The 26,073-nt window shown below is 41.1% G+C and overlaps 1 protein-coding gene across 1 annotated transcript; it reads left to right on the top strand.

Moving 5' to 3' along the window:
* The first annotated feature begins 1,122 nt into the window (after positions 1-1,122).
* LOC148409211 (uncharacterized) lies at positions 1,123-16,759 on the top strand. Its single transcript, XM_088438269.1, has 8 exons — positions 1,123-1,229; positions 2,762-2,810; positions 3,807-3,934; positions 4,041-4,164; positions 12,175-12,326; positions 14,756-14,851; positions 14,932-14,977; positions 15,365-16,759. Exons 1-8 carry the CDS (start codon positions 1,123-1,125, stop codon positions 16,370-16,372), a joined length of 1,710 nt encoding a protein of 569 aa, XP_088294395.1. The 3' UTR covers positions 16,373-16,759.
* Positions 16,760-26,073: the final 9,314 nt, after the last annotated feature.

Genomic DNA, 26,073 nt, shown 5'->3' with positions numbered 1-26,073 from the left:
AAGTCATGTCAATACAACAAAATACATTCTGCTTCGTATTGATCCTTCCCGGCTAAAAACAGCAAGTCACACTGACCTGTGTCGATATTTAAATAATTAGAAAAAATGCTAGCCTTTTTTTATTCTTTTTTTTTAATATAGATTTTAATTTAGATGGCCCACTTTGGTAATAATATTATTAATGATTATCTGCAGTTATATTATGTAAATCCAAAATAATCTCCTGGTGTCCTTGTTTTTTTTTCCCACCTTTTGAGTTAATTTGGCCAGCTACAATTTTTAAAAAAATACCTTGTTTATCTTTGATTTTATTATTATTTTTGTATGTAAAGTGATATATATGAGTTACTAAACAAGAAACTACTGTAAGTGAGTGTATGTGATGGATTTATTTATATAGCAATGTAGATAAGAAATGGGTTTCCGATAAAAATAAATCAATTACACAGCAAATTTTATTTGATGAAAACGGTGAATGATAAACATATTGAATGTGAAAAAAAAATAAAAAATAAAAAAGGGAGAGATAGTGCGATAGCGCGCTCCACCTCGTACACAGTTATTCTATTGTGGAGGAATGTGGAAAAGGACATCCTGTGGTGCTTCCCCTAAACTGTATAGCTGGAAACTCCCACCCAACAACAGACTGCCAGAAATGCTGAGCACATAGCCTACCATTTCCACCATAAATCCCCAAACACACACGTACCACAAAATCTCCTATTTTGAATAGCACTGGGGCCAACTGCCCACACAACCGAGAATATGAACACCCCCCCCCCCACACACACACACACACACACATGCACACGCACGCACACACACACACACACACACACACACGCACACACGCACACACACGCACACGTATTTGTATAATGTGTACTGTAGTTGAAGTAGTCTGCTAGACGCTCAAGTGGTGTCACGTAATTGAGGTCAAATCAGAGCAGAAAGAAAGGCTCGGCAGATCAATGCTGTCATCTAGTGTACAGTAATTGTATTGTACTAGTTTGTACAACAAGACAAAACACATTCGTGTTTAAATGCCAAGTTTCTTTGATTTAAAAAAAAACGTGACGCATATAAGTAATTACAACATTTTTTTTCACCATTACTGACAAAATGTCAACTTTACAGGAAGTCCAAAAACCGGAAGATTGTTTGAGTTCCCAGTGCACTGCCTTCACTCGAGTTATACCTTGTGATTGTCCACTCACATCAGCAAAACAGTAGGCTACTCATAAAATACATATTTGCTTTTTTTAATATGCAAACGAAATCATAAATGTATTTCGATGGCACTCATAAAGGTAGTACTGTATACACATGAAGCTGGTGGTGCCGCAGCAAAAGGAGCACTTCAAAGTTCGAATCAGATGAAGCAACCATCATTCAAAAAGCCAATGAAAATGTCACACTTATATTCATTCTACAACATCTTCACAAACGCCTCAAAAATTCAAAGCCAGTGTAACGCAATAAGTAAAAGAATGAGCCCACTAACTCCATGGATATTATGTTGAAATGTTGACTTACCACCGTCACACACTAACACACACACCCGCAACACACTGATCAATTTGAAACAAACAAGCTGATTTACATAAGTTCAGTCCTATTTTCACTTACTGTCTAAAAAAACGCATACAAACGTAAAACAGTTCTGACAATTAACCCTATACTCAGCAGAACGAGGAAATCAAGTGGTTTTGCTTCATTTCTGCAACACATCTCAAGCATGTTAGTTCATGAGCGACAGTGTATTTGTTTTCATGCTATTTTCGCAGCTTTAAATCGGCTACAATTGCATGATGATTCCTGAAGAGTTGGGAAGTTAGTAAAGATTTGTGGAAAAAAATTGCCCATTTTTTAAAATGATGTTTCCCCCAGACAATAATTATATATATTTTTAAATACACTAATAACATACACAACTTGTGACAGAGTATCAACGTTTCGAAGAAAATTTTATGCATGATAAATTGGCAGCTAAACACACACACACACACACACACACACACACACACACACACACACACACGCACACACACACACACACACACACACGCACACACACACACACGCACACGCACACACTGATTGAAGTTGGCGGGGAGAGAGGCCAAAGAATGACAAAGGGTGGTCGTGGTCACACCTGTTCACCATGTAGCTACGTCCCTGTCACCGCACGAGGAGGAGAACAGGCAGACCTTTTTGTAGATAGATGTACCCAAGGCTGTCAGCTGAGATCAAGCATCATCTTGCTTGCTGCGACGTCACAGCACGCAACACCACGCTATCTTCACTGACCTGAATTCAGTCTCCAAATACAGTGCTTATGTGGACACTTTTATTATTATTGTTTGTGTGTTTGTTACATCGCAGCCTTGTGTAAAGATTATATTCAATGGGTAGGACAGCAACGTTAAAAATACATCACGGAATGTGGAACTTTCCCACTGCTTCTACATCGAGGTTCGGCCCATTCTTTGACGTCACTCGAGAGTCGTTGCTGCTTTTGCATTTACTTCTGTGACCAGTTGAGGCCATGCCGCTGGAGGCTCCTAACGGTTTTCACTTCGCCAAGTCGGAGGATGACCACCGCTGTGCTGACAACATCCTCTCTCACTTTGATGCATAAACATATATGTGTGTACAGTATACGTACTGAAATACAGTATATACATATATAAAAGCTGTTTTTTTGTTTTGTTTTGTTTTTTTACACGCGTGCTCCTTTGTGTGGACCCTAAACTGGCAGGGGGCGCAACGAGCAGAATTTCAGAAGTGTGACTCCTGATCTCAAAATGGTAAGTGTTGAATTATATCAGGCACTCACTCCTCCCCGTTACAGTTCACAAAAAAAGAGCTTCTTTTTTTTTTTTTTTACCTGAATTTATCTCCAAAATATAAATTAATAGTAAGTGACTACGATGAGTTAAACACAAAAAGGATTTCTTTGTTCATGTGTAATTGAATTTGTCTATACAATCGTTCATGTGTGATTAAACTGCACAATGGGGAAAGGAAGGAAAGGATTTAAATTGCAATATATATATATATATATATATATATATATATATATATATATATATATATATATATATATATATATATATATATATATATATATATATATATATATATTTATTTAGGGCTGGGTATTGGGTCTTAAGAGTGTATTGCGATATTGGGCAGTCTGGTAAAAAAAAAAAAAAAAAAAATCTATGGTATATATATATAACCCAAATTCTATTTAAGTATTCTTTTTCAGAAGACAAACTCATTGACATCTTTGAGCACACATTAAACATTCTTTTTTTTAAAAAAAAAAAGCATGTAACATTTTTTCATTTCAAGCATCCTCTTGACTGTGTTAATATGGCTCCAGCAGTTGGGAATACTTTTTCAGATGTCACTCATGTGGCAGGAATACACAGGTAGCACTTTGCCACAAGTTCCAACGTAAATGAACTAGATCTGTTACATTATATTGCAATATGCGGATTGTGTCACTTCGTATTGCAATATATCAATATTATTGCCATGTGTGTGTGTGCGTGTGTGTGTGTATACCACCATATTTTTTTCCATATCTCGACTACTCTTTCCCATAGACAGATGCTTCTGTAGTACAGAAGCAGTAATATCAAACCTGTAGTATTGTTTTTCCTCATTATTTAGCATTTGAAAAATATAATTACCTTTAAGACACAAAATCTTCATCCACTCTATTTGTACCCTATAAGAAAAATAAACTAAATAAAAAAATATGTCTATGTAACTTGTATCAAACTACTGTACAGGATCTGAAGAAAGTACTTTCCCTCCCACCATATCCTGGGGATTACCTGCATCCAGTGGTTTATGCCTGCACAGCAGTCATGCTGCTGTGTCTGCTTGTCTCCATCATGACATATCTAGTCCATTACAGGTGATATTAAAGTAATCATTTACAGTCATTAATATACCCAATATAATTAATAATATCTATTATTAGTATTGTTTTACAATTACCATTGTTGTTAATTGTTTTTCAGTGTGATCCACATCAGCAGAAATGGATGGCACACACTCCTCAACTTTTTGTTTCATACAGGAATGACATTTGGTGTGTTTGCTGGAGGCATTAACCAGATCAACGTTCCACTTCTGTGTCAAATTGTAAGTGATTAAGTCCTACTTTCTCATTGTATCATACACACAGATTAGCCATGTTAAAGAACAAATCGCAACACTGGCTTCAAATGGAATCAGAGTGCAAATGTCAGCCATGAAATGCCACATGAAATATTTCATAGTTGATATTTCATCAGCAGCATGGATGAAAGTGGTCTATTTATGGACTGTGTTATTTTTTAGCTACTCAAACAATTGTTGGCCTGAATATGAAAAATGCATCGCTGCATAAGCACTGGGACAATTTTAATGAATAACAAGGGTGAAGAGGAGTACAATGGATGACTATAGACTCGGCCATCCTGCAATGACGTCACTCACCGAAGATTGCAGAAGAAATGCATTCAGTCATGTTAAGTGCATTGCTATGGATCCAATTACCTTATTTGTTCGAGTACAAATTGAGGTTTTTTTTCTTAATTTTTAACTCTCATATTAGGGGGGGTCGACTTATAACTGCATAACTCAAAACAGACTAACTTTTTCCCATGTATCTGTGTTTGAATAACAATAATTTGAATGTGAAATGTCATTTACGAGGCTTAAAATTACAGTAAAACCCTGGGGTAAAAATTCCCTGCCTTGTTTTTTTTTTTCACCTTATGATATGATCTGTGCTGTTTTTTCGTTCCTTCTTTACAGTATTTTTCCCGTTTTATGACAAAAACAACTGTCATGACCCTAAGAGTTGGCTATATTTGTGTTGTTTTGTCTCCTTCTTCGGGCGCTTTTAGGTAATTGCTCTTATTTTCTGGTCCCGTCAAACTGCCTGCGCTGCAACGTGTCACTCAGATGCTGGTCTGCGTCACGACTCCCTAAGATACTGGTCTGCTATTGGTTGGCGTCACTGTCAAAATAATGGCATGCTATGGACTGGATTGCATTTTGTGCATTTTACTGCTTAATTCAAACTTGAATGGGTGAGCCATGGGTCCCAAGATTGCGAGTGATGTTAAAGAGAGAAGTAAGAAGATGATTCATATGGAAACAAAGCTGGAGATAATCAAGAAATACGACGAAGGCTAAGCCTTGGCTAGGCGACCCTCATTAGGTATTACGGCCATAACAAGCTCATCACATAAAGGTAAATAAATCTTTTCTATATCTTTTATTTATGATGATTTTTTATTGTATATATTCGTATACGTGTTACATATACGTAGCACTTACTATACTATTTTCATACAATTTTTAAATATTTATATCCATTTATGATGTTTTTACCTGGGGTTTTACATGCATTAGCAAATAAACATAGGTTTGGATTGCCCGTCATACGGTGAATTCGCCTAATGAGCCCAAACGCGGAACGGATTAATCTCTTAACGCGGGGGCCCACTGTATATGTAATAACCCTATGTTAAATAGCTAATGCGTTTAGAACCCCAGGTAAAAACATCAAAATTATACATACATATTAAAAATTGGTACCAAAATAGCATAGTAAGTGCTCCAATATACATGTATACAATCAGAAAACATCATAAATAAAAATTATTAAAAAGGTTTTATTTACCTTTGAGTGGCACTTGTTGTGGCCATATTCCCTAGTAAGGGGTGCCTAGACTAGGATAGCTTCGTATTTCTTGATTAACTTCGTTTCCATGTAAATCATCATCCTACTTCTCCCTTTAACATCACTAGCAATCTTGGGACCCATGGCTAACCCATTCAACCTGAATTAAGCAGTAAAATGCACTATAAAGACAGTTTTGTAACCACTTGCGATAGATCAAAGCTTTACCATTGAAACGAGTGAGGCTGACCAATAGCAGGCCAGTATCTCCGTGAGGAGACACTGACCAATAGCTGACCAGTATTATAGTGCATGGAAGCAGTTTGACCGCAACAGTAAATACAGTCGGCCCCCGGTTTACGAACACCCTCTTTTACAAACATTTCGACTAACGAGCGTGGACCACGGAGTTTTTTGTCCCCCACTTACGTACAAACCTTTCGTCTTACGAACAATCTGACATGCCGGCCATTGTATTAGTTCAGATATTTTCGCTCTGCTGCGTCAACAAAATCAAAAGACGACGCTGGTCACGGCAATGTTGAACGCTACTGCTCTTACAATGTCAAGGTCACTGTCTCAGTCACGGTGTCAGTCACGGAGTCAGTCACGGAGATGCCGATATGCTATTGGTCGATTAAGGTCACGGTCGGTCTCACTCACTGAGATGCTATTGGCCGGCGTCACGTCAATCACAGAAATGCCGATATGCTATTGGCCGAATGCCTTTATCTAGCTTGATGGCACTGCTGGTCGGGATGGAAGGAAGGAGAGAAAATGAGTGAAAAACGGAAGGAAGGAATGTTGTGAAGACTTTGCAAACTTTATCTGTTAGACATGGCTTCTAAAATTGCAAGTGGCGGTAAAGGAAGAAGTAAGAGGATGATGACAATAGAAACCAAGCAGGAGATAATAAAAAAAAAAATACGAAGGAGGCGCACGCATAGTTAACCTTGCTTGTGAGTATGGACGGAACCGCTCGGCAATCTTCTAAGGGCAAGACTTTCCTTGCCGGGGGACGGACGTCGCTCGACAACAAAATGGAGAGGCTTCTTCTATTATGGATTAAAGAGAAGGCAATCGCCGGTGATATGTTTTAGTTTGAGAAAAGTTTTTGTTCAAGAAAATAAATAAATAAATTCTGCGGGTCGGTCTCTGCTCACCTCCGTCTCCACTCAGCTCAAATCACGTCGCCCCAGAGGAAAATGTCATTTATCCTTTGTGTAACCATGTTAATAAAATTAATTACACAGTAGATTATGGTACTAATTTTAAATGTGTGTTTAAATACGTGATGGTTTTATCTCTGATTTAACCACGCGTTTCCAGCCAATGTGTACGTACAATTGACATCGTTTTATTACTTCAACAAAATCATCTGCTCACCCATGACAAGGAACCGCTGATATGCTATTGCTCTTACAATGTCACAGTCACTGTTTCAGTCACGGTGTTAGTCACGGAGATGCCGATATGCTATTGGTCGAACGCCTTCATCTAGCTTGATGGCACAGCTGGTAGAGACGGAAGGAAGGAGAGAAAATCAGTCAAAAACGGAAGGAAGGAATGTTGTTAAGACTTTGCAAACTTTATCTTTAGACATGGCTTCTAAAATTGCTAGTGGCGGTAAAGGAAGAAGTAAGAAGATGATGACAATAGAAACCAAGCAGGAGATAATAAAAAAAAAAAATACGAAGGAGGCGCACGCATAGTTAACCTTGCTTGTGAGTATGGACGGAACCGCTCGGCAATCTTCTAAGGGCAAGACTTTCCTTGCCGGGGGACGGACCTCGATCGACAACAAAATTGAGAGGCTTCTTCTATTATGGATTAAAGAGAAGGAAATCGCCGGTGATCTGTTCTAGTTTGAGAAAAGTTCCCGTTTAAGAAATTAAATAAATAAATTCTGCGGGTTGGTCTCCTCTCTCCTCCGCCTCCACCCAGCTCAAGTCACTTCGCCCCAAAGGTAAATGTCATTTTTCCTTTGTATATGTTATTTAATTTAACTGTACAGTAGATTATGTTACTCATTTTTAATATGTGTATAAAGTCGTGATATTTTTACCTAAGGTTTTTGCACACGTTGCACGCATTAACTAATTAACATAGGTTTGGATTGCCCGTCATACGAGCAGTTCAAATTACGAGCGTAACCGCTGAACGGATTAAGTTCATAACACGGGGGCCCACTGTAAGTGCAATTACCTATAAACGCCAGCAGATAGAGGCAAAAAAACACCAATACAGCCAACTCCCTAGGGCAGGGGTTGACAACCCGCAGAACTCGAGCCTAGTAGCTCCCTGGAGCTTTTTCAAAAATGTTTGGAAATGGAAAAGATGGGGGAGAGAAATATTTTTTTCATTTTAATATGGTTTCTGTAAGGGGACAAACATGACAAAAACATTCTTAACGTTTTCCAATGCTGTAAAAATGTGTAGAATAAATATTACATTTCAACATTTCTGTCAACGAAGAATTACATCATAGCCTGCGACAAGCGTTTCTATCAGCAGGGTGGGATGCTAGGCAAGTGGCCGTTGTAAACAAACCAGCGGCTGTGATGGGCCATGCATCCCAAAGGGAAAAAGAGAAAAATAGCTGAGGAAAACAGAGAGTTCAACATTTCTTGGACTGAATCATTTGCATTCATTGTCAATGCAGAAGTACTACCCGAATGTTTGCTCTGTAGCGAGAAGTTGTCAAATAACAAAAAGAGCAATGCGGAACAACATTTTCAAGGAAGGCGTTCTACATTTGCAGCCGAGTAAGCACTTGGCAATGAGAAAAAAAGTGTGATCGCATTACTTCTGCAGAAATTAGAGGAGCACAAAAATATATTTAAGAAGTGGATTGTTTCTCCAAACTCCACCACTGCTACAAGTTTCGTTGCAACCCGGGAGATAATAAAACATGGTAAACAGATAGTGACTACATGGAGTCATTCATCAACATATCAGAACACCTATTTACAGACTTTATAAACAAAACCGGGATAATACAAAAAAAAAAAAAACACGCCTCTCTCCGCCAAGACAGTGAAGGAAAGAACAGGCAACATCACCGATCAACAAATCAAGGACATTAATTCAGCGCCAGCATACTCAATTGCCTGTGATGTGTGATGTGATCGATATTGAACGGACTGCGCGTTTATGCAGGTATGTGGCTGATGTTTTATTTTTATAAATACAGGCTGCGTTTTATTGCACTCTATTGCCCAGATAAGGGGCACGTTATGCACGTTCCATTTTATTGTTTTTTCGAATCCTCATAATTAAAAACTTTAAAAATCTGCTTTATTTAATTTCATCAAAGCAATGAAACATAATTCATTAATATTGTAATTAAGTTAAACTTGAGGCTGCATCGCATAACAGAGTAGTCATGTGGTGCGTCATTTTCGGCAGGATGCACTGCAAGAAAAATAAACATTTAATCATGAAGCCTCATTAAGTAATATAGTTAACTTAATCATTTTGATAGTAGGCCAATATAGCTATTATAGATCCATACAGCATGTGTTGCCTTCATTATAAGGCTTTTAATTTTTTTGCGGCTCCAGACATATTTTCTTTTTGTTTTTTTGGTCCAATATGGCTCTTTCAACATTTTGGGTTGCTGACCCCTGCCCTAGGGTCATGACACTTGTTATTTGTCGCAAAGTCGGGAAAATACCGTAAAGAGGGGACGAAAAAACCCAGTGTTCCACATCGCAACATGAAAAAAAACAAGAACAGTACTTCTAATTCAATAAAGCATGCATTGGACTTAGAGCGTTTGCACAAAATGTTGTAAAATGCACTTTCATCAAGCGTCGCCTTATTGCCTCTTTGTTGTCAACAAGGAGAATGTGTGGATAACTTTTCCGACGACTTTGGCACATTATGAAAAGGAAAACACGGCTTGACTTGTCTCCTTCAGCCCTTGGATGTGTGCTTGAACAAGCAGGCATGGATGCCAGCAGGTGGAAGGAGAAACAGCTAAGGGCAACCTTTCATGCTCTGATCTCACAACATTCGTCACTTGAGTAAAGAACATCCAAAGTAAGATGATCAGTCTCTGAAGACCTCCATTTCAAACAAATTGGATGGTTCCCAAGGTGACTACCCATGGAAGAGTAACAAGGATGTTGAACAATGTAACCACAAAAGTAGACTTATATTCACGTTTTTGAAAAATTCACCCAAATTGAAGTAAAAAGGGGGGGAGGGGGTCGTCTTATAAGCGAGGTCGACTTGTACTCAGAGAAATACGGTAAGAACTTGGGTGGGTTGTGATTAAAATATAAAGAAATAATGAAAACACTGTATGCTTAAAATAGTTATAGCCAGTAGTATTATTCAAAATATGATTGTGTTGACCTCACATTATGTCTTTGAGATTTTGTTGGATAATGGTCATGCTAATTTTGATGACGTCCATTTTGTTCAATCATTCAACTCCATTTAATTCTGCAATTGGCTCTCAAACACAACATGCACTTCAACCATGTGTACATTTGATTGAGGACCATAGGCTGTTGTGTGGGTAATGGGAAGAGCATTGTGTCTGGAAAACCTCAGCCCAAACATATCACCCATTGTTCATTATGGATTAGACCAAAACAAATGGAAAATTGCAACTGCTTGCTGAAATACCTGTGCTTGTGCCAAAAAGACTTTTTCAAATTAATAACAAATTATTACACATTTATACATGTTTTTTTATTTTTTAACTTTTAAAGTTAATCTAAATCTATATACAGTGGTACCTCGGTACTCGACCATAATCCGTTCTGAGGTGGTGGTCGAGCACCGATTTGTTCGAACACCGAAAGCAATTTTCCCATAAGAAATAATGGAAAGTATGTGTGAACAAGTAAATGTGCACAAGCAGTACATGATAAAGAGAAAGATAAATAAAGCATTATAAACCATTTTGTATAATTTACTTACGTTTTGGAGAGTGGTTGATGGCATACAGGAATGGATGTGGAGAGGACGGGAGGGAGTTACTCCTTCCATGATGACGCTAGCTAACTGCGACGCGAGGTACACCGCGTTCATATTTTGCTATAATTTCCTTCTTCGGTTCAATAGTGGTCCTCGTTGTTTTCCTCTTTGCCTTCCCCTTATCACTGTCTTTCTTTGGACCCATTATTAAGGGCTAGAGCAACACGAAAAAGTTTAAATCCGGGAAGAAATACTCGAACAAACGTCCTACTCCGCTGGCGGTCTGAGTTGAACTGGCGCTTACCCGCTGGCCGAGAAGGGCCGAGGAGCGCGTTCGGGTCGGCTCGGCTCGGCTCGGCTCGGCTAGTCGAGCACCGAAAATCTGTTTGAGGTCCGATGCATTATCTACTTGAATTTTTTGGTCGAGCACCGATTTGGTCGAGTATAGAGGCGGTCGAGTACCGAGGTACCACTGTATTTTGTCCGAGTGTGGTTACCATACTTGACAACCAGGGCCTGCACAACAGATTCTGCATAGTGGTGCAATTGCATGTTTGTAATCTCAAACACTTACGTGCTATGACGCATACCCTTCAATGAGGATAGTAGGGTGTAGTGTGGCAATTGGGATTGGGCCCTAGAATAGTGAATGCAAGTCACGGTGAATTTCTGTTACAGCTTGGTGTCCTCAAGCCCTGTAACACTGCATATGTAAATCGCGTGAAGTTGCTTTTCACACAAGAACAATATGCAAATTAAAACGAGTAACTGTAGTGAAGTGAAATATACTTCAGACTTTGTACCCTTTTCTATAATATTTTTTAAAAAATTGAACATAAATATTTTTTAGAGATTTGTTCCTCAAACCTTTTTTTTTAAATTGAGAATTACACACTTGAATGCTCATTTAGTTCAATAAATTTTGGTTGATTAATTGCTCAGACCCATTGGGTCTGCTCTGGTGTCCACGTTCAACATATTTGCTACCTTACATAACCAAAATCATTGCATTTGCAGACCAAACAACATGTTTCTTTAATATTTATGTATTACTATGTTCAAAGAGATGTGAGTGCTGAAGGTAGGCTAAGTGCATTTTACTGTGGCAGTATCAACTAAGGCAATGTGCATCATTGAGTCCAAAAATAACTCTCTAAACCCACATCTGACAATGGTTATTTTTAGATTTTGCTTCATACATTCAGTGTTCTGTAGCTGCAGTTCTCCCTGACCAAAATGAATCAGCTAGTAAATGTAATTCTGTTGCTCACTGGTACTAGTGTTGCATTTACTGCAGCACTGATGTGATCTGATTCAAATGGACATACTGTATTGTGAATAAGGTTACTTTTTAATCCCTCGTATATAAACAGGATGAAGATTGAGAATTCAAACAAGTGAATGTCATGTTTCAGTGGATGATCATTGTTTATATGCATATGCTCTTTGTGTTGATTACACTTTTTAAAATTATGATTTGCAGCTAAACAGAGAAGAGTTTCTACAAAATGTCATGATTGTGCTGTTTACATCTTCATCTCTGTTAGGTTGGGATTATGCTCCAGTATGCTTCTTTATCTACCATGCTTTGGCTGACTTTTACCGCCAGAAATATCTGCAACAACGTGTCCAAAGACCCACTTAAAGCCCCGGCCTCAAACGCTTCTGTCCTGGTTGAAAGCAAAAAAACAATTCTCAGGTAAAATTAAAATATCGAAATTGACAAACCTTTTGTCTGTCAATTTATATCGATACAGCACAACTTTTTGGACAACGTTGTTATTGTAGTGTAAATTTGAACTATTTCAACTCCTGTATTTAACTAATAAGAAATTAAAATGACAGAATTTAGTAAATGATGTACATATTCAGAAAGCTTGGGGATTTAGCATTAAAACAAATAAACAAACAATAACTCTGCCAAACATATGAAGTGACTCGCCATATTGACACGTAATACGACAAGCTGTAAGTCACAAACAATATGTCACACATGATACATTTGTCTATACAATCGGCATTTCTTAAATGTACAATATACGAACACTGTTTTTATTATATAATATGGATAGAATATACATAGGATGTAAAACTATATACTCCAATCCAAAAGTGGATGAGGAATGTTTTCTATGGGAGGTCATTCCCATGTGTGTGTGCGCGTGGGTTGTTTTTTTCACAAAACCAGGCTTGTGTCACGGAATGTTTTCTATGGGAGGTCATTCCCTTGTGTGTGCGCGTGATTTGGATATTCATACATATAATACAGCATTTGTTACAATAACATTGACCATTTACAAGAATTAAAAAACCTTAAATATAAATGCACAATATTCTGAAAAATTATTGATTTGAAATTAACTACCGTCAAATGACAGTTTATTCCAAATCAATCATTCAATTCTATGTGTATTAATTAATAGTACAATAAGGATTATGCAATTTCATGTCAATGAGCGTTCGCTTTCTTGACCCACACTTTATCTCGATGGACTGCTCGTGTCCTACCTCAACCAGTTTCCATAAAAGTAGCATAAGCATGTTAGCCACATTAGTTGAGGTAGTTAGCTGCAATAGTACACAGTAGTACTGAAGACGACAAATCAAGAAGTGGATGTGATTGGCTGCGGGAGCCAAAGCGTATGAGTCACATTGAGAGGAGGCTCCCGCTGCAGGCTGCACATTGCCCGTTAAGGCAGAGGACTTGGGAGGAGAAAAAAAAAAGGCATACCGGTTTTGTTAGATTTGATGGAGCCCCTCTGGTGCCAGGGTATGAAAAAAAATATATTTGTACAAATCTGTGCGCCTGGTTTACTTATCCGTTTGCTCAGTTTATAAAACCGTGCGCACAATTTACTAATCCGTGCGAACGGTTTAGGAATCTGTTTGCTCAGTTTAGTAATCCATGGGCACGGTTTAGTGATCCGTTTACTCATCTTATAATAAAGTGTGCTACTCATCTTATAATAAAACTTAATACTTAAGTTTTTTGCAGCCTGCTCAATAAAAATGAATCATTTTGTAATTGAAAAATTTAAATCAGCAATAATTTTATTTTAAAAAGATGTTCAAAAATCTTGTCAGATCTCGTTCTCATGGGCTCAATCTCGTGAGATATCTCATCTTGTGGGATGATATACAGTAGACCCCCGTGTTACAACATCCCTGATTTACGTTATTTTCATTGTGCGACCTGGAATACAGAGTTTTTTCATCTCCACTTTATGACATTTTCCCGGATTTGCGACAAAAACAACTGTCATGACCCTAGGGGGTTGGCTGTGTTTGTGTTGTTTTGCCTCCATCTGCTGGCGTTTTTAAGAAATTGCACTTATTTACTATAGCCGAGAGAGAAGTAAGAAGATGATATATATTGAAACGATGCTGGAGATAACCCTTATTTGGGAATATGGGCATAACAAGCAGCACTCAAAGGTAAATAAACCCTTTCTATAGTTTCAATTTTCTATTTTTCTATTTATTTTTTCTGATTGTATACATGTATTTTATATATACGTAGCACCAATACCTAATTGGTATTTTGGTACCAATTTTTAATATGTATGTACAATTTTGACATTTTTAACTGGGGTTCTAAATACATTCGCTATTTAACATAGGTCTGGATTGCCTGTCATACAACGAAGTCGCCTTGTGACCCCAACCACGGAACGGATTAATGTCGTAACACGGGGGCCCACTGAGTGTGTGTGTGTGTGTGTGTATATATATATATATATATATATATATATATATATATATATATATATATATATATATATATATATATATATATATATATATATATATATATATATATATATATATATATATATATATATATATATATATATATATATATGTGTGTATGTATGTATGTAAAAAGCATATGGGGCACCACGGTGGCAGTTTAGCTCATCCACCTCATATGCATACTGTACGTTGTGCGTTTTCTGGCGTCTTCAGCCTTCCTCTATGGATTATAATTCTCAAAATTCAGAAAACTTTCCGGCAGTCCAACTGAGACCAGAGAGTGGCACAATTGTTGACACGTTTACGCCATAAATACATAAATAAATGGGTATGAAATGTGACGCCAAGTGCTTCACATTTTTTTTCTTTTTTTAGGTTCTATCTCGTAAGTAATGGCATCCCTCTCATAATTGTCGGAATTACCGCTGCCTTTGGAATGGAGAACTACGGCAGTAGGGATGATGCGCTGTAGTAAGTATTCATTTCAAGGGAGTCACATCATAATTCAGTGATAAGGCTCCCAATGTTTTTGTACCTGATTTTCTTTTCAGTTGCTGGATGGCATGGGAACCAAGCCTTGGAGGATTCTATGCCCCTGTGAGTCTTTTGATTGTAGTCATGTCTGTGTACTTCTTGTGCACCTATATCCAGCTTAAACGGCATCCTGAGAGGAAGTATGAGCTCAGGGTTCTGAATGAGGAGCAGCAGCAGTTATCACCCACAGACCAGCAGCGCCAAACTGATATTGGGGTGGTTTCTGGACCTGCTGGTGATTCTGCAGCATTTATCAGTGGTGTATCTGAACTTTCCAATGAGCACTCATTTAAGTCACAGTTATGGACCACAGTTTTCACCCTGTTTCTATTTCTGTCAACATGGGCATTGGGAGCACTGGCAGTGTCTCTTGGACGTTTTCTGGATATGATATTCAGTTGTCTATATGGCGCATTCTGTGTCACTCTCGGACTCTTTCTTCTCATCCAGCACTGTGCCAAGCGTGATGATGTGTGGTACCGCTGGTGGGCATGTTGCCCGGCCAAATCCAAACTCGCTGATGGGGATGGGAACAGACAAAGCCAGAGGCCAGGGTTGCATCAATCACAGTCCAACCTCAACTCTTTCTGCCTAAGCAAAAAGCAGCCTCCCTCACCGCAACTTGTGCAACACTTCTCTAAAAATGCATCCCCTTCCCAAAGTCTCACCTGCAGTCACACCGGTTCTTGCTGCATGGCGGCAATGACCCCCATTGTAGCTAATCCAGTCTCCCCTTTTAGAGAGATGATGCCCTCGCTAGGTCCTCCGGGCATATCTGATGAGCTCCCTCGTCCTTCTGTGCCACGGCAGAGTTACACTATTGACAGAACCAAGTCCCGTTCTTTCAATCAGCCACGCCCTTGTCTCAGTGACTCCCGCACTCACATGGCATCAAACAGTATGGATGGGAGTGTGATTAGCTCCCAACTTGAGACTCCTCACACCACACACCACTATGAGGGATTACTGGTGCCCAACAGCCCGCACCCAGAACTGCAGATTTCCTCCCCGAGCCCTCACTCTGATCATCAACAGGCATCTTGTCATACTTTACAAAGCCAGACCACCTGCAAAAACATACAAGACGTGTTCACTTCTAGTCACAGCCTGATTCTACCTTCTCATAGGGTAAATACTTGTCAGTGGCACTTGTACAATTCATCAGACCATTTTCCTACCACAATCTGCTCTGAAATGCCAGATACCTGCAATTTGCTATATATGCAAGACCAAGATCCATCCCCCTTCATGTTGAAGATACCAGAGAAGGACAAGGAAAAACAATGTGTAAAGGAGCCAAAATGTTTCCCAAGTAATACTTTGCCTCGGCAACATGCTGTAATTAACCGACGAATAACTATTGGCAGAAACTGCAGCCTGCAGGAAGATAGTATGTTTGTGTCAGACGCTACAGGGAACATACGGACGGGCCCTTGGAAGAATGAAACCACGGTGTAGCGACACAAGCATGATCAATTTATCTGACTCATACTTCCTATTTTTTTTCCAAACATTTCTACAATGTGTAGTCAAAGTACTTGATTGAATAAAATAAATAAATACAAAAAAATAAAAATAAATAAAATAAAAATGCGATTTGAATATAACCATTTCCTGTCAGCCATTTTGAAAATTACATCATCATTTTATCACCGTGATTGAATCCTTGTTTTGGTAGGGCTACCATTGATAAATATTTTCAAATGAATTCAAAATTTAGGCTACAACAGTGGTCTCCAACTTTTTTTGTGTCAGGGACTCTTAAGACAAGTACATGTACCTTAATTCTCCAAATATAAGACACCTTTCTTTTCCCCAAAAATGAAGCCCAAAAGAAATTTTGGGAGTAATGTATTACAAAAGTGACGTGATCATTGTAATGCATTACTTCTTTGTGTAACGCGATAAGTGTAATATATTACACACAAAAAAGTAATATTATGCTTGTTACAAAAAAAGAGCAATGTAATACAATGCATTTTTAGCCTGAAAGTGGTGTTTTTTTTCCACCCTAAATGAGTTAAAAACACCGCGAGATCGGAGGAGAAAAGTCAAGGGCAAAATGTTTTCTTGCTGTTGTTAAAGATTAATGAGATTAGATAATTAACGTGGCAGCAGCTGATGGCTGGTGGACTATAGACAATATGTACACAAGCTGGATCTATTACTTTCAATTCATCAGAGATACAGTTAAGATAACAGTTATGTGCACCTTTTGCCCAATGACAAAAGAGCTGTTCACTTCGCGAAATAGGACCAGTAAGTTGACAAACCATCTTGTGTGGTGCCACAGTAACATGAATTTCGCAAAAAGAAAACATGCTGAGGGTTTCCACTTCCACCTCATGAGGATAGGACATTCAGTAGAAGTGTGTCATACGTAGAAGATATGCTGCCGCTTCCCACAGTGGATTCACCAGCATTTAGAAACTGTGTCAGCAAGATCCCTGTCTCAACTAGCAATAATGACAAGGTAAGGTAACACTAATTTTCCCTGTACCATTGCTATTAATAATAGGCTATTAATCGTTCTCGTCAATGTGTATCAAGATGATACACATTAACAATAATGTAGGCTAGCTAAAACGTTAGCCCCATCGAAACCATCTATTTTTGAAACATCTGTCCCTGAATTTAACTGAACTTAAATTTGAATACAGTATTAACTGTGAAATTGTGAAATGTACTAACTTTGTTTCCTACAGCATGAACCTACAGCATCATTATGCTTGTGAAGCTTAATGATAAAGAGATTAAAATACAAAAAAATAAATGTATCTTGTCTTTAAAGGTTTACAATTCAATATAGACTAAATTATTTGTACGGGTATTAGGCTTAAGTCAATCTTTCACTGAATGTGTAATGAGCATAATGAGCTACATTTAGAATCCATGTTTCCAGTTAAGGTGGTGAGAGTAATACAAAAGTAATGCAATAGTAGTGTAATGCATTGCATTTCAAATACAGTAATAATGTAATGTAACTAATTTCTTTGAATTGACAGTAATAAGAAATAAATAATGCATTACAGTTTTGAAGTAACTTGCCTAACACTGACCCAATGTATGGGTGCATCCTGTAAACGCAACATAATGCAGTGTAACATAAAAATTAGAATTTCTTTTGTACTGCATTTGAGGAAAATTGCATTCAGCAGCCACACAAGCTTGAGTTACGACATACAGATGTGCATTTCTATATCGAACATATTCCTGGTTATGACAATTACAGTCATAGGACAAGCTAGACTACTAAAGTCAGTCAGTTGGCCACGTTCGTTTAAGCTAACAAGCTGCTCGTGTTAGCCGAAGCTGTTACTGCATTATTTTCATAAAAGAAGCGAGTAGACTGAACCAGCAGCTGAGTCCATTCTTGTCTGAACAATGAAATGTTGACTTTTGGTCAACATTTTAATCACGTTCTTCTTGCACAGCTAAGAAATGACCCCCCCAAGAATAATGAATACTGCACCCCTCAAGAATAATGAATCAAAGTCAAAGTCAAATTTATTGTCAATTTCTTCACATGTGCTTAACATACAAAGGAATCGAAATTACGTTTCTCACTATCCTCTGCCTTTTACATGTACAATAACAGAGTGCAGGTGCGCAGGACAAGACAATCCTAAAAACTATATTCTTATCTATAGTAATGTGCACTATGTTAGGGCTACTTTGCCTAGTGTTGCTAAACTAATAACTAAAACTAAAAACTAAATACGAAAAAACAGGTATTGCAAGAGTACCCCAAGACAAGACATAAGTAGCAGGATATGACAAGACAATCCAACAGTACGTGACAAAGCAAGACAACTCTGACTGTGGTTGTCCCAGTTATGAGCATTTGAGGTAGTTGTTATAGTTCTAAGTGTAATCGCTAGTGCAATAGAACTATAATTATAAATAAATTGGCAGCAGCAAATTTGGAAAGTGCATGAGCAAAGTTTGAGTCTGCCAGCTAGGTGTTTCTTCTCGCTGGGGCTGAGTGTGGGAGGGCGGAGGGCAGAGAGAGAGAAAGTTCAGCAGTTTCACGGGTGGGAAGGGGAGAGAGTTCATCAGTCTCACAGCCTGGTGGATGAAGCTGTTCCTGAGTCTGGTGGTGCGGGAGCGGAGGCTCCTGTACCTCTTTCCGGAGGGCAGGAGGCTGAACAGACTGTGTGCAGGGTGGCTTGTAACGGTGACAATCGTGATGGCTTTGCGGCTGAGGTGGGTGGTGTACAGGTCTTGCAGGGAGGGGAGTGGAGCATCAATAATCCTCTCAGCTGTCCTCACGATGCGTTGTAGAGCCTTCCTGTTGTAGTCAGTGCAGCTCCCGCCCCACACGGTGATGCAGCTGGTCAGCTGGTTCCTCTGTAGAATGTGGTCATAATGGGTCGCGCGGCACTTGCCCGCTTCAGTTTGCGCAGGAAGTAGAGACGCCGATGTGCTTTGTTGGCCAGAAATGCAGTGTTGTTGGTCCAGGAGAGGTCATCACTGATGTGCACCCCGAGGAACTTGGTGCTGCTCACCCTCTCCACTGCAGCACCATCGATGGTCAGTGGGGGGTGTTGGGTGCGGCCTCTCTGGAAGCTGACGACCATCTCTTTCGTCTTGCTGATGTTTAGGAAGAGGTTGTTGTCTTTGCATCCTCTGGTCAGATGCTCCACTTCCTTCCTGTAGTGGGTCTCGTCGCCATTGGAGATGAGGCCCACCAATGTTGTGTCGTCAGCAAACTTCACGAGGTGGTTGGAGCTGTGGGTTGTTGTGCAGTCGTGTGTCAATAGGGTGAAGAGGAGGGGGCTGAGCACACAGCCTTGTGGGGCCCCCGTGCTCAGGGTGATCCTACCTGAGATGTTGTTGCCAACACGCACCACCTGAGGCCTCTGGCTGAGGAAATCCAGCAGCCAGTTGCCAAGTGAGGTGCTGAGGCCCAGTTTGTCCAGTTTGTAGGTGAGTTGTGTTGGTATTATGGTGTTGAACGCTGAGCTAAGCCTATGAACAGCATTCTCACATGAGTCTTTCTTGTCCAGGTGGGTGAGTACCAGGTGGAGGGCAGAGCAGATTGGATCATCTGTGGATCGCTTTGCCCTGTAGGCAAACTGATACGGGTCCAGGCTGGAGGGCAGGATGTATTTTATGTGTGACAGGACTAGCGGATCAAAGCACTTCATGATGATGGGTGTCAGTGCCACAGGACGATAGTCGTTCAAGCAGGAGGGGGAGGATTTCTTTGTCACAGGTATGATGTGGCAGCTTTGAAGCCTGATGGCACAATGGCTTGCCTCAGGGAGGTGTTAAAGATGTCTGTAAAAACATCTTTCAGCTCCTCTGCACAGTCTTTCAGCACCCTGCCAGGGATGTTGTTTGGACCTGCTGCTTTCCGGGTGTTGATGGCGAAGAGTATCCTCCTCATGCTGGCAGTAGACAGGCACAGAGGCTGGTCGTGCGAAGGTGGTGGTGTTTTCTGTGGGCGAGTGGTGTTCTGTTCTTCAATGCGTGCAAAGAAACTGTTTAGGTTGTTGAGCAGGGTGATGTCTCTCTCACAGCTTTGTGGTGCATGTTTGTAGTCTGTGATTGCCTGAATGCCCTGCCATAGGCTGTGTGCATTCTATCTGTCCTTGAAGTGAGAAGTTATCTTGTTTGTGTATGAATGACTTAGATTGTAAATGAAGTAATATTCAAGTTTTGATCTTACATAAGGTGTTGACATCATTGCTACTTGCAAATGTACACTGTTAAAATAAGATGATATGATTCATATCAGCTTTTGCATAGGTGTCAAACTCCAGTCCTAGAAAGTCCGTATGTTTGCCATTTTTCGCTCCCCAACATACCTGTTTCAAATGATTAGCTTATTGGCACGCGCTGCAGAAGCTTGAACATGAGCCTAATCATTTGAATCAGGTGTGTTTGAGAAAGAATGTTCAAAAACATGCAGGATACCGGCCCTTGAGGACCGGCGTTTGACACCTGTCTGACACCTGCTTGATTTTCTCCATGTAACTAACAGAGGAGAAGGAAGTCTCCTATCAAAATAGTTTCATCTTCGGAAGATAACTCTAACTTATGGCTGGCCATCAGCTGTGCATTTTGCTGCGCATTCAGCTTAATAAATCTATTTGCTGTGTCTTTGCAATCTTGCAAACGGAAATTGAAAGAAAAAAAATTGACCCAAATTGACGGCAAGCATGCGAATTTCAGATTGCAAAGATATATACGTAGATTGCCATACAAAATCAAGATTCTTAAATCTTAAAATCAGGAAGGGAAATGGTAGTCTGTGTGTGTGTGCGTGTGTGTGTGCGTGTGTGTGTGTGTGTGTGTGTGTGTGTGTGTGTGTGTGTGTGTGTTTGGGGAGGTGGGGGGGTGGGGGGGTTGACACATCTATGCAGTCTGGTACCCATACGCATACAGGTGGTTCGAGGCTCCTGGTCTAGAGCATTGTCAAAAAGTAGGTATGCAGAATCAACACTAAACAAGTTTAAGCGACCTCAAGGACAGTTAACAAAGTGAAAGGTTATGGTCAGCATTTGAATCTGGAAAAAATGTTTGGGTCAAGGAACTAGTAAAAAAAAATGACAGAATCACAATGCTGACCTGCTTGGAGCAGTTACGGAAGTGCTGGAAATATTGTGAAGGTGCTCTGCTTTGCAAACGTTTGTACCAAGTGGGGTCAAATACAACAAAACCACAAAGCAAGCCTGTTTCACAGCTTCTTCATAGCATTTTGAGTATCACAAAAGTGAAGAAATCTTCCTCAAATGTGTGGTAACAGGAGAACAAATCTGGGTTCTCATCTTCCGAAAGACTTTATGGTTCCTTATCCAAAGCAATTACAGCTCTTTGCCTCTGGAACGTCAACGAACACCATCCATCCATTAGCTACCGCTTTGTCCAGGGTTAGGTTGCGGGGGCAACAGCTTGAGCAGGGAATTCAATAACAGCTCTTTGCTTCTGATGGAACTTCAAAGAACACCATCCATCCATTAGCTACCGCTTTGTCCAGGGTTGGGGTGCAGGGGCAACAGCTTAAGCAGGGAATTCAATTACAGCTTTTTGCCTCTGATGGAACGTCAACAAACACCATCCATTAGCTAACATTTTGTCCGGGATTGGGTCGCGTGGGCAGCAGCTTGAGCAGGGAAGACCAGACTTCCCTCTCCCCGGCCACTTTGGCCAGGCGCTCCCAGGCCAGCCGAGAGACATAGTCTCCCTGGGCCTCCTCCTGGTGGGACATGCCCGGAACACCACCTGAGGGAGGCGTCTGGGAGGCCTCCTAACCAGGTGTCCCAGCCACCTTAACTGGTTCCTCTCAACGTGGAGGACCAGCGGATCGACACCGAAGCCCTCCCGGATGACCGAGCTTCTCACCCTATCTCTAAGAAAGAGCCCGGAAACCCTGCGGAGGAAACTCATTTCGGCCCCTTGTATCTGTGATCTCGAACTTTCAGTCACGACCCACTGCTCATAACCATAAGTGAAAAGGAAAGTAAATCCACTGGTAAACAGAAACCTTCGCCTTTCGTCTCAGCTCTCTCTTCACCACAACAGACCGGTACAGCGGACGCTGCACCGATCCGCCTTGTCGATCTCCCGTTCTATCTTGCCCTCACTCATGAACCCAAGATACTTGAACTCCTCCACTTGAGGCAGGACCTCATCCCTGACCCGGATAGAGAACTTCAGACTTTTCCAACTGATGACCATGGTCTCAGTTTGGGAGGTGCGGATCGTCATCCGAGCTGCTTCACACTCGGCTGCAAACCCCTCCAGTGAGAGCTGTAGGTCACGGCCTGAGGAAGGCAACAGTATAGCAGAGATGCAATGCTGAGGTTCCCAAACCGGACCTCCTCAACGCTTTGGCTGTACCTAGAAATTCTGTCCATAAAAGTAATGAACAGAATTGGTGACAAAGGGCAGCCTTGGTGGAGTCCAACCCTCACTGGACACGATTTCGACGTATTAAAATTGAGGAGGTATTCTGCCCACCGGCTCACGACATCCCAAGTTGAGGTCAGCAGGGCCTCATCTCCACTGTACACAGTGTTAAGGGTGCACTGCTTCCCCCTCCTGAGACGCCGGATGGTGGACCAGAATTTCCTCAAAGCCATCCCGAAGTTGCTTTCCATGGTCTCCCCAAACTCCTGGTTGCCTCGGCAACCATAAAAGCCTCACATTGCTTGGCCAGCAGGACTCAATTTTCAGCTTGCTATTACAACAGGCACCGACCACCTTACGACCACAACTTCACAGATCCACTCAGACTCAATGTCCCCCGCCTCTCCTGGGTCGTAGGAGAATATCTGCCGGAGGTGGGAGTTGAAAGTCTTTCGAACAGGGGACTCTGCCAGATGTTCCCAGCAGACCCTCACATTACGTTTGGACCTGCCAGGTCTGACCAGCATCTTCCCCCACCATCGAAGCCAACACATTACCAGGTGGTAATCAGTTGACAGCTCCGCCTCTCTCTTTACCGGAGTGTCCAATATATGTGGCTGCAAATCCGAGGAAACGACCACAAAGTAATTCACTGAACTGCGGCCTAGGGTGTCCTGGTGACAAGTGCACATATGGACACTCCTATGTCTGAACATGGTGTTCGTTATGACCAATCTGTGACAAGCACAGAAGTCCAATAACAAATCACACCTTGGGTTCAGATTGGGGGGCTGTTCCTCCCAATCACTCTCCTCCAGGTCTCACTGTCATTGCCGACGTGAGCGTTGAAGACCCCCAGTAGCACGAGGGAGTCCCCTGAGAAAGCGCTCTCCAGCACACCCTCCAAGGAGTCCAAAAAGGGTGGGGACTCTGAACTGCTGTTTGGTGTATATGCACAATTCACAGTCAGGACCCGTCCCCCCACCTGAAGGCGGAGGGAGGCTACCCTCTCGTCCACTGGGGTAAACCCCAACGTACAGGCGGCAATCAGTATGCCCACATCTGCTATGTGCCTCTCACTGCGGGCAACTCCAGAGTGGAAGAGAGTCCAACCCCTCTCATGAGTATTGGTACCGGAGCCCAAGCTGTGTGTGGAGGCAAGTCCGACTATGTCTAGTAGGAACTTCTTGGCCTCACACACAAGTTCAGGCAGAGAGATGACATTCCATGTCCTAAGAGCTAGCTTCTGCAGCCGGGGATCGGAGCACCTTTGAACACTGCCCAGCTCACAGAGCACCCGACCCCTTTGGCCCCTCCCTCAGGCGGTGAGCCCATGGGAAGGGGGACCCATGTTACCACTTTGGGCTGAGCCAGGCAAGCCCCATGGGTGCAGGCTCGGCCACCACACCGTTGCCAGCGAGCCACCACCTCCAGGCCTGGCTCCAGACGGAGGCCCCAGTAGCCCGCATCCGGGCAAGGAAAACCTGGGTCCATACACTTTATTCATCATAAGGGTTCTATGAGCCTTACTTAGTCTGATCCCTCACCAAGGACCTGTCTGCCATGGGTGACCCTGCCAGGGGCATAAAGCCCCAGATAACTAATCTCCTAGGATCATTGGGACACGCAAACCCCTCTACCATGTTAAGGTGACGGCCCACAGAGGGGCATCAACGAACACATAATTTCCAAAATAGCTGACCGACCAAGTGGATACATTCTATGACCATTTATGATTGAGAAACTGCATTGACATTGTACATTAAACTACATACTTTAATGATGACAGGTCAAATTTTTGAAATGATGGACAAAGTTAGAATACATTTTAATGCCTTTGTTTATGGAAGCGGAATCAAATCACTTACCCTCAGCCTGCTGTATATGATGTGTTTTTCCTCTGCCATTGTGATGTTATAGCCTGTCTGTTTTAGTGTATCATATTTAATTTTACAGAGGGATGACCTGATAATATTATTGGGTCATGAAACATTTTAATGTGGCCTAATAGTTCTCTGCGATTTGTCTGTAATCATAATAAAATGTATTGTAATATACAGTAATCATCATTGTTCTGTCTTGAATTTAGGTTGATTGTAAACTAGTCCAGGCTTCAGAAACCTGCAGTTCCAGAGCTACATGTGGCTTTTTCATCCTTATGTTGTGGGTCTCCGTGGTTTGGGAAAATAATGAATGCTTGCTTCAGATCGACTTCGTGGACGACGTAACAAGCGACGCATTTGAATTGCAGTCAATGCTATTTTCGAGATTGGGTGATAGAGTGACATACAGTCAGCCCCCGGCTTACGAGCACCCTGATTTGCGAACAATTCGCCTTACGAGCGTGGATCAGGGAGATTTTTGTCCTCCGCTTACGAGCAAACCTCTCGCCTTACGAGCATTCCGACAAACCAGCCATTGAGTATGTGGAAATGTTCTCGCCTAACTGCGTCCACATATTCAGCAGTTGCGTCATCTTCAATCATTAACAGACACTTGTGGCGGTAACGTGAACGCTATTGGTCTTACAACCTCACACTGACTGTCTCACTCACGGTGTCTAAATATAATTACCATTTAAGTGTAGTGTTTGTACAGCTAAAGGGAAAAACAGCTGATATGAAATTAAATGTGCCGATTGCAGGACAAAGAATTGTCATTGGTTTAAATGTGTGTTTTTTTTTAATTAATTGTCAATACATTCCAACCGTTTAAAAAAAAGTGCGAATAATTATCAGTCAGTCAAGGAGACGCCAATATGCTATTGGTCGATTAAGGTCACCCGGTCTCACTCACGGAGATGCTATTGGCCGGCGTCACACGTCAATCACAGAAGTGCCGATATGCTATTGGCCGAACGCCTTTATCTAGCTTGATGGCACAGCTGGTTGGGATGGAAGGAAGTAGAGAAAACCCTGACTGAAAAAGTTACTGTGACACTGTAAGACCAATAGCATATCTGATTTACCGTATTGACTTTGAGCATTCATCTCTGCTCATTTCTGCTTATCTCAGCCCAAGTCACGTCTTACCAAAGGTAAAAGTCATTTTTCCTTTGTATTTGTTATTTAATGCAACTGTACAGCAGATTATGTCACTCAATATTAATATATGTATACAGCGTGATGATTTCACCTAAGGCTTCTGCGCGTTGCACGCATTCACGAATTAACATGGGTTTGGATTGCCCGCTATACGAGCAATTCGAGATACGAGCGTAGCCGCTGAACGGATTAAGTTCGTAACCCGGGGGCCCACTGTATATAGAAAGTGTTTGATGCAACGGGACACAAACCGTGATG

The sequence above is a fragment of the Hippichthys cyanospilos genome, chromosome 17 (genome assembly GCF_059441005.1).
Source record: "Hippichthys cyanospilos isolate Australia breed blue-spotted pipefish chromosome 17, RoL_Hcya_1.0, whole genome shotgun sequence".
In the NCBI taxonomy this organism is placed as follows: domain Eukaryota; kingdom Metazoa; phylum Chordata; class Actinopteri; order Syngnathiformes; family Syngnathidae; genus Hippichthys; species Hippichthys cyanospilos.
Note: the sequence above shows the minus strand (reverse complement) of the source record. Positions and strands in the feature narration are given on the sequence as shown.

What these genes read in the sequence shown, in the direction of transcription:
- LOC148409211 (XM_088438269.1), top strand. Translation starts at nt 1,123, where the DNA reads ATGTCAACTTTACAGGAAGTCCAAAAACCGGAAGATTGTTTGAGTTCC. An exon ending in CCACTCACATCAGCAAAACA is followed by an intron (nt 1,230 to 2,761) that starts GTAGGCTACTCA and finishes CTAAACTGGCAG; the next exon opens with GGGGCGCAACGAGCAGAATT. An exon ending in TGACTCCTGATCTCAAAATG is followed by an intron (nt 2,811 to 3,806) that starts GTAAGTGTTGAA and finishes ACTACTGTACAG; the next exon opens with GATCTGAAGAAAGTACTTTC.